This window comes from Sinocyclocheilus rhinocerous, unplaced genomic scaffold (assembly GCF_001515625.1).
Source record: "Sinocyclocheilus rhinocerous isolate Xijiao unplaced genomic scaffold, SAMN03320098_v1.1 scaffold1268, whole genome shotgun sequence".
NCBI lineage: Eukaryota > Metazoa > Chordata > Actinopteri > Cypriniformes > Cyprinidae > Sinocyclocheilus > Sinocyclocheilus rhinocerous.
In genome coordinates, this window is record NW_015664016.1 from 1,655,920 (window position 1) to 1,666,338 (window position 10,419).

General features: G+C 35.6%; 1 protein-coding gene across 1 annotated transcript in view; it reads right to left on the reverse strand.

The window, feature by feature from the left end:
* The window catches only part of LOC107729232 (histone-lysine N-methyltransferase SMYD3-like), a 181,466-nt gene that overhangs the window by 21,161 nt on the left and 149,886 nt on the right, over positions 1-10,419 (reverse strand). The window contains exon 8 of the mRNA XM_016539664.1: positions 9,541-9,651. Within this exon, the coding sequence (XP_016395150.1) occupies positions 9,541-9,651 (111 nt within the window). The remainder of the gene's footprint in view (positions 1-9,540; positions 9,652-10,419) is intronic.

The window sequence follows — 10,419 nt, forward strand, 5'->3', positions numbered from 1 at the left end:
TTAAAAATTAAAAATTTTAAATTATTATTTATTTATTTATTTATTTATTTTTACAAATATTTAAATATCATTTACTTCATAAATGTATTTATTGGTATCAACTGTAATTATATTTGTTTATTTATATAAATACATGTATCTAATTTAAAAGAAAAATCACCATATAAATTAACAGCAAAAATGACATAAAACTAAGCACAAATCAAAAGTTTTTACACCCTTATTATGTGTGAATAAGTAACATATTTATTATATAAATTCATAATACATTTATATTTATTTTTTTAAAATTTATTTATATTAGGAAATTTATTTATATTTAATATTTATAATTATTTATTTAAAAATTTGTTTGAATATTATGTACAGTATGTATGTATTTATATGTTTATTGTATTATATTAAAATGCATTTATATTTATACATATATATCTTAGATGTTATTTTTTTATTATCAAAAAAAACCAGTAGATTACAAAAGATTGTCAGTAGAAGACAAAGATTAATTAATTGTCAAAGTTAATCAAAATTTGCCATTTAAAGAAGAATTTATTTATTTATTTATACTCTTACTAGGTGTGAATAAATACTGTATTTGCTTTCTATGTTTATAAAATATTGTTTTTATTTAAAAATATTTATTCAAATATTATTTTATAAATGTACTTGATTTATAGCCTGAATGCACTGTAAGTCGCTTTGGATAAAAGCGTCTGCTAAATGCATAAATTATCAAATTAAATTAAATTAATAATTACATTCATATATACTCATTTCAAAACAGTCCATTAAAAAGGTTTAACAACAACAAAAAACATCCTTATTATTATGCTTCATGCATCACAACTTCACAAAATTCTTCACTGCACACAAATGCTGCAATTGTTCTCATTCAAGTTTGTCCTAGACCAAAGTTTGAACTTTTACTGCATTACAGCTCAAATTTGTGAGTGTGGTGCAGTGATGCTTAAATTGTAAAGAATGATGAGGGGGTGGGGGGGTCATCAAACATCAAAGAGCTTCCTCCCTACAACACAACAAAAACATTCAAAGGAGAATGAGAGAAGCTGTCAAGATTACAGAGCCGTGAGGTGTGTGAAGACTGAACGGGCTTGTTTCTGAAAGGGCAACTTTATTTCAGGATAAGTGTGATGACGAGTCGGAGCCATAGGGGGGTCTGTCAGACACTCAAATCCCTGTGGAGAGACGTGTGTGTTTGTGTGGCCCCTGGGGACACACGTATAAGTGCCTCTGAGACATCAAAGCCGTGTGATGCATCAGAAGTGAATAGTCACAGCGCTGACAGCACACACACACACACACACACACACACACACACACACACACAATCAATTTAAAGTCTTTCGCAGAACTGCTTCGACCTAAATAGCACCTTTCCATTATGGCGTTCTCGCTAAATAACTCTTCATTACTCATTGGGGTCTGTGAGGTGTTTTGTTTAATGCTTTCATTCAGCAAGGACACATTACATTGGTCAAAAGTGTCAGTAAAGACATTTAAAATGTTACAAAAGATTTCTGTTTCAAATAAATTCTGGTATTTTGAACTTTCTGTTCATTAAAAAGTGAAAAAAAAAAAGAAAAAAAAAATGTATCATGGTTTCCACAAAAAAAAAGCACAAAATCACAGGAATAAATTACATTTTAAAATAGAAAACAGTTATTTTAAATTGTAATAATATTTGACAATATTACTGTTTTACTGAATTTTTGAACATGGTATTTTCCTGTTGTTATATTTTTCCCTCGTGGACCTTGACAATTTTTTGACCTTGATATTTACTCTTTTTTTTATTCTATAAGCATTTAACCTTACAAAACCAGACTATGGCCTATCATAAATTATTGTAATTATATAAATTACCGATGGTTTCTAAATATAATATAGACATGATTTGTAACATACCAAACAGGTAGCATACATAAAATATGGCACTTCAACAAAAACAAAAAACAAACAAAAAAATAGACCACACTGTCCATCAGAAAGTCAAACTTTTAAATTTATGCCGTTCACATTTGTTCTTGTAGTAATAAATATCTACAACTACATCTTGCAACATTTTATTTCAGACCACATACAAGTAGGATCTTGTATTGGTTTGAAAAATATGTTTTAAGCATCAAAGCAAGACAACATACCATAATGATGCTAAAAAATAGTTCTGGGATGAGAAAGACCACCATGAATATATATGAATGGGACAAAAAGAAAAATAATTGTATGCCCCATAAACATGCACAAATGCATCAACCTTACTGCAGGAGATATTTCATGAAGCCAGTTATAACTGTGTGGAGATATTTGTATTGTTCAGCCAAAGGTTGAGAAACTAAATGTATTTTTAGAGACCAAATGAAATCAGATATTCACAGTAAGCTGTTCAAAGTGTCCTGTTATGTGTTTCTGTTCCAGTGCACTCAGTCCATACAAACTATGCAGGCTTTATCAATCATTTATCAGGTAAAGTGCAGGCTGTCCGAAATGCAGGAGAGAGATATGTGCATGATGTCATAAGAGGCCAGAAACCCACAGGCTAACTTCAATCACAATGCTCTGCTTCTACTGCAGAAATCATTATAATACTCATAACTGCACATGAACTCACTTACTGTTCAACATGTTAAACGTGCTGCAACTTGTCAATCACACCAAACCCTCTGCAGGTTTTGACGTCACAATTTTACCTGAATCCATTTCGCATTCTAGTCAAATCTCTATAGTTATAAAATGGCTTTGAAGCATGAAATTATACATCTGCTTGCACAAAGGAAAAACGTTTCTATTTGCTGCTCCTTTTCAATGAAAAAGTCATTTTCTGGTTAACGTGAACAGCCTAATTACAGGGAGAGAGCCAGGATTCAAATTGTAGATGGTGGTTCAGACTTTGTTTATTAGTGTAAATTCAATAATCATGTTATTCATTTCAGCACTGTTTAGAGTGCACTGTGTATTAAAACATTTCAGTGAACAAAGCATGACAGGAAGTATAAGGCTTTATCAAATGTATCCTCATTTAGTCCGACTACACATTAAAAGCACTTTGCTGTCAAAAGTACATACTTCATAAGGATACAACAAGAAAATGTGCAGTCAAAAACTATCAAAAAAAAGAAAAAAAGGATTGTGCATGATTTTTCAGTGAATATCTGTATATAGGTTTGGGGAAAACATTATATAAATAGTAAATATTCACAGAAAAAAACATGCATACAGTGGGTACGGAAAGTATTCAGACCCCCTTAAATTTTTCACTCTTTGTTATATTGCAGCCATTTTCTAAAATCATTTAAGTTAATTTTTTTTCCTCATTAATGTACACACAGCACCCCATATTGACAGAAAAACACAGAATTGTTGACATTTTTGCAAATTTATTAAAAAAGAAAAACTGAAAAATGCTCAGTATTTAGTAGAAGCACCCTTTTGATCTAATACAGCCATGAGTCTTATTGGGAAAGATGCAACAAGTTTTTCACACATGGATTTGGGGATCCTCTGCCATTCCTCCTTGCAGATCCTCTCCAGTTCTGTCAGGTTGGATGGTAAACGTTGGTGGAAAGCCATTTTTAGGTCTCTCCAGAGATGCTCAATTGGGTTTAAGTCAGGGCTCTGGCTGGGCCATTCAAGAACAGTCACAGAGTTGTTGTGAAGCCACTCCTTCGTTATTTCAGCTGTGTGCTTAGGGTCATTGTCTTATTGGAAGGTAAACCTTCGGCCCAGTATGAGGTCCTGAGCACTCTGGAGAAGGTTTTCGTCCAGGATATCCCTGTAATTGGCCGCATTCATCTTTCCCTCGATTGCAACCAGTCGTCCTGTCCCTGCAGCTGAAAAACACCCCCACAGCATGATGCTGCCACCACCATGCTTCACTGTTGGGACTGTATTGGACAGGTGCCTGGTTTTCTCCACACATACCGCTTAGAATTAAGGCCAAAAAGTTCTATCTTGGTCTCATCAGACCAGAGAATCTTATTTCTCACCATCTCGGAGTCCTTCAGGTGTTTTTTAGCAAACTCCATGCAGGCTTTCATGTGTCTTGCACTGAGGAGAGGCTTCCGTCGGGCCACTCTGCCATAAAGCCCCGACTGGTGGAGGGCTGCAGTGATGGTTGACTTTCTACAACTTTCTCCCATCTCCCGACTGCATCTCTGGAGCTCAGCCACAGTGATCTTTGGGTTCTTCTTTACCTCTCTCACCAAGGCTCTTCTCCCCCGATAGCTCAGTTTGGCCAGACGGCCAGCTCTAGGAAGGGTTCTGGCCGTCCCAAACGTCTTCCATTTAAGGATTATGGAGGCCACTGTGCTCTTAGGAACCTTAAGTGCAGCAGAAATTTTTCTGTAACCTTGGCCAGATCTGTGCCTTGCCACAATTCTGTCTCTGAGCTCTTCAGGCAGTTCCTTTGACCTCATGATTCTCATTTGCTCTGACATGCACTGTGAGCTGTAAGGTCTTATATAGACAGGTGTGTGGCTTTCCTAATCAAGTCCAATCAGTATAATCAAACACAGCTGGACTCAAATGAAGGTGTAGAACCATCTCAAGGATGATCAGAACAAATGGACAGCACCTGAGTTAAATATATGAGAGTCACAGCAAAGGGTCTGAATACTTAAGACCATGTGATATTTCAGTTTTTCTTTTTTAATAAATCTGCAAAAATGTCAACAATTCTGTGTTTTTCTGTCAATATGGGGTGCTATGTGTACATTAATGAGGAAAAAAAATTAACTTAAATGATTTTAGCAAATGGCTGCAATATAACAAAGAGTGAAAAATTTAAGGGGGTCTGAATACTTTCCGTACCCACTGTAAATAACTTGCCCTAAGGGCAAGTTATTTGTTTTTCAATTTTTTATTTATTATTTATTTATTTTTGCCCTACGGGCAAGTTATTTATTTTTCATTGGCTCAAGTTAAAAAAATATAGATGTGAATCATTACCAAAAAAATTTTTTAAGCTGGGGACTATTTTCAGGCGCTGCGTAATATCATTGCGCCTGCTGCACCCATGGTACGGCAGCAAAGTTCCTTGATTATTACGCCGGAATGAGAGTATAGTTCCTAGCCATATCGGCCTAGAAAATCGCAACTTTTCATTTTCTGTCGGTCTTAGTACACGATGTAACTACAGAAGAGTTAAGTTTTAAATAGGAAAAATATAGAAACTCGTTGGTCATTTTTGAGCGAGATGCTAACGGTCTAATCAGATTCAATGATCTATGCTAAGCTACAGCTAAAAGTGCTACCGCCAGACCCGGAGATCGGCTGAATGGATTCGAAAACGGTAAAACTCAACTGTTTAACTCTAGGGGAGTTGGAAAATGAGCCTATTTTCAAAAATAGTGGAGTGTTCCTTCAAGTAGAGAAAAAAATCTATTAGAAAAACTATTAACCAAATATAAAGGTGTATAAAATATTCAGAATTATTATTCAGAAGACAGTCATCAGAAAGCAGAACGGGAAATAATTAATAATAATAATAATAATAATAGTTAATTTCATTTTACTTGTTAACTTAACATGTAAACTTTTTTCTCTCAAATTTTCTGCAGACCCCCAGCACCTCCTTTGAGACACATTCCAGGAACAGTTTACCCAAAAACGAAAAGAATGAGAGTCCAAACAGCTGATTAAAACATCACAATAATCCACACCCCTTCCAGTCCATCAATTAACGTCTTGTGGATTATTGTGATGTTTTTATCAGCTGTTTGGACTCTCATTCTGACGGCACCCATTCACTGCAGAGGATCCATTGGTGAGCAAGTTCGAGGGAAAGATGAATGTGGCCAAGTACAGGGATATCCTGGACGAAAACCTTCTCCAGAGTGCTCAGGACCTCAGACTGGAACTAAGGTTTACCTTCCAACAAGACAATGACCCTAAGCACACAGCTAAAATAACGAAGGAGTGGCTTCACAACAACTCTGTGACTGTTCTTGAATGGCCCAGCCAGAGCCCTGACTTAAACCCAGTTGAGCATCTCTGGAGAGACCTAAAAATGGCTGTCCACCAACGTTTACCATCCAACCTGATAGAACTGGAGAGGATCTGCAAGGAGGAATGGCAGAGGATCCCCAAATCCATGTGTGAAAAACTTGTTGCATCTTTCCCAAAAGGGTCATGGCTGTATTAGATCAAAAGGGTGCTTCTACTAAATACTGAGCATTTTTCAGTTTTTCTTTTTTAATAAATCTGCAAAGATGTCAACAATTCTGTGTTTTTCTGTCAATATGGGGTGCTGTGTGTACATTAATGAGGAAAAAAAATTAACTTAAATGATTTTAGCAAATGGCTGCAATATAACAAAGAGTGAAAAATTTAAGGGGGTCTGAATACTTTCCGTACCCACTGTATATATCCATGCTTTTTCACCAAATAATTATTATATATTATACATAATATAATGTGGATTTAAAGGAACACTCCACTATTTTTGTAAATAGGCTCATTTTCCAACTCCCCTAGAGTTAGAAACAAATTTATCTACATTTTGGATGACCTGAGGGTAAGTACATTTTCATTTTGGGGGGATCTATTGCTTTAATGCATCCCAAAGGATCTTGTATACTATTTAGAACTGATGACATGTGAATTGGAACACAGTCAATATTATCAACAGATTTGTAAAGGAGATACAGTATGGTGTAAATGTGAAAGAACAAAGAATACTAAACACAGAAAAAAAGTGGAGAAATGTATGGCCAGACAGCCTTCATGAACAGGAGAACTTCTGTGACCCCCCACACGACTGTCAGCCTGACTCACATCTCCGGTCGCCGGAGGTTCTGGGAAGATGATAACCTGAGCGTTCCTCCTGTACTTTACAGCACATACAGCTACTATTGTTTTAGCGTGTCAGTGTGTCCTATTGCACTCACACAGGTTGTCAGATTACCGCAAAGCCGGTGGTGAATCAACAAGTCCCTCTCATCAGAATGTCATCAGTGTAACACTTTACACACCTCACCTGTAATTACCTCATGCACCCCCTCCACACACACACACACACACACAATGAGGGGGTTTGATGGAGTGTGATGACGAGAAATGTGCTGAACAACAAAAACAGAGGAGAAAAACACTAACTAGATTTTTATTGTTCTAATTTTCAGAAGAATATTTTTTAGGCAAAAAATTAGGTAAATATTATAAACACTTCCATTCAAAAGTTTGGGGTCTGTATGATTGTTTTTAAATAAATTAATATTTTTATTCAGCAAGGATGCATTAAATTGATCAAAAGTGACAGTAAAGATATTTATAATGTTACAAAAGTTTATACTTCAAATAAATTATATAAATTCACTATTATAAATTAAAAAAAATGTACCATGGTTTCCACAACTGTTTTCAAAAGTGATAATAATAAAAAATGTTTCTGCAGGAAATCAGCATATTAGAATGATTTCTGAAGGATCATGTGACACTGAAGACTGGAGTAATGATGCTGAAAATTCAGCTTTGTGTCACAGAAATAAATTACATTTTAAAATATATTAAAATAATAAAAACATCTATTTTAAATTGTAATAATATTACACAATATTACTGTTTTTGCTGTATTTTTGATCAAATAAATGCAGCTTTTGTGAGCCTTTGTGAGTTTTCTTTTTAAAAACACTTAGATCCCAAATTTCGGAACACTAATATGCTGTATGCATGGATGCACATTAAACAACATGCATTAAGAAAATAAATTGTGTCCATTTTTACTTTATTTCCATAATACTAAAGTCTCTACAATATTCTGGTGCCTGAGACCTCTATTCATTTAATGATTTACATTTGGTTGGTTGGCTGATTGATTGATGGGTGGATCAACAGAGTTTGCACCACACATATCAGGTGTCCTAAAATCCAAACCTTACTAAAAAAACAAGCTGAAAAAGCTTTGACTGTTTTGGATTCAGACCCAGAAGGAACTGAAGGCAGGGATGAAACCCAAGTCTCCATCTCAGCAGCCCTGAGCAAGAGCGTTTATTCTTATCTGCAGTATCTGACAGATGACTCAAGCAGAGGTCAGTCTGAGCAGCTGTGTAGGTGTTAACAGCAGGGATAAAGCCTCTTCTCTTGAGCTCAGCGCAGAGTTATTTAGCATGGGATGCCTGCATGCAGGTGCAAAATAACCACAACATAAGCCTTGCAGGGAACTTGTGTATTCCAGTGACATGTTTGAGCACACGTACCACAAATTCTGTATGTCGTTCGCAATGCATTTAAAGAGATAGTTCAGCCAAAAATGAAAATCATTCACTCATGCTGTTCCAAACCTGTATGACTTTCTTTGTTCTGTACAGTACAATACAAAAGAAGATATTTTCAAAAAGTCACTGGGGTCTAAAATAACACCTGGACCATTTTGACTTTCATTGTATGGCCAAAGCAACTCACAGATACATTTTTCTAAATATTTTTGTTTGTGTTCTGCAAAAGAAAGAAAGACAGGTTTAGAACCAAATAAGGGTGAGAAAGTAATGTCCAAATTTTTATTTTTAGGTGAATTATTGTTTTAAGGTGAAGTGAGTGAATTCTAAAAGAATAATAAAAAATAAAATAAAACTAGCAAACAAAAAAGTTATAGTAATAAATAATAATAATGAAAATTATTATTAATAATAATAATAATAATAATACATTTAATTTATAATAGATTTTCTAATACCCAAAGCACTACAAACGGTTACAAATAAAACAAATAAAATACAAAAGATTCTGTAGCAATACAAAACAATAAATCAACACTAAACATTACAGTACAGCTAACCAATACAATAAAATACTAATCATCTCAATCTATGTAGGCAATTTTAATTAACAGCTTCTTATATCTGTCTAATGTCTGGTCCAGAATCCATAAACTCTAATCTTGCATCTAATCTATTTTTAGGTTGTACTGTTTGTGAATTGGGACACAGCCTAGTTCAGAAACAGATTGGTAAAGAAATGGAACTGTATTTTTCAACCAAATGGAAGTGAAACAAACGTGAGTCTTTACAATTCTCTGGGAATCAACATACAAATGGTTTACTTAAGAGTAGTTTGTGCAGATGGGGGAAAAAGCATTTTAACATCCCTGAAATGACACACTTCACCTTTAAATTCCCATCTCTCCACACTCCATTCATTCAGCCGCTCTCTTGTACTCGTCTCTCCCATGCATGCCATCCAAAGCTTTACTCTTGACATGCCCCTGTCGTCGCAGTGATGATCACAGATGACAGGGCTTGCTGAGGACGGGCTCCCCGGGGCTGATGGTCTAGGGCCGGTCTGACAGACTCGACACATCATCAGATGCTTTGGAGGGCTGAGTGGGACAGACACAGAGCAAGAGAGCGCGGAAAACAGAAGAGGGATGATAGATAGCGATCCCGCCAGGACACAATGAGGCGGGGAGAAAGCCTTTTCCAGGAGCGATAGGGTGAAAGTGAGAGGAATAGAAAAATGAGGATAAAGGGAGGATGAGAAAGATCAGGGAAGGGAAGATAGATCTGAAGGGCTGTTCACACGGCTCACCTTGTCCTCAGTGCTACAGCGTGTGCACTGACACAGGAAGTGGTATTGCTCCTGTAAATGGGAACGTCTCTCTTTGCTGGTCGCGAGGATGTCGGTGTAGCTTATAGTGAGCTAAAGAGAATGAGAAAGAGAGATCAGAGATGGTTAGATGAAAAATCTCAGACAACTAGCAGAATCATCTAAGAGAGAAATACAATAAACACAATGGCAGCTCACTAGGGTTGGGAACGTAGGCAATGTTTTGTGGAAGTTTGAAAGTCTGCCTGCTGAGCTAACATTTGAAAACCACATGGTTTCCCTTTGGTCCAATTCTGCAGGATGTAAACAAAATAGAAAATGTGTCTGCTTTGCTTTATTGTGCATATGTTTGTGTTTATGTGTTCAACCATCTTCAAGGCTGTTAACACAGCTGACATACAGATAATCGAGCGGAAAAGGCTGAACTGCTGTTGAATTATTAGGAGCTAATCGTTTTAATCATTGTCATCATCTACTGTGACAGGTGACTCGGGAGAATCTGAACAATGATTGCATTTTCTGATGACTTTCTGTCTTTAGAGGTTTGGGAAAGATTTATTTATTTATTATCCATTTTCTTTATGTACATCCAATTACAGACGTGTTTGGTGTTACATACCAGCTTTTATTTTTAAAAGAAATGCATAAAGTGCCAACAGAATATTAATATCATATCAATATCAAATTTCTATGTATTTAATTACATTTTTAATTTCACTGGTTATTATTTATAAGTGCAGACATATCGTTTTCTTAAATTGTGCAGTATAAAACAACAGAAACTGCATGTAATATATATCCAATAATGCAACGTGCTTGACCATCCACCTCCCCATATGGGAAACAAACAAAAAAAAAAAA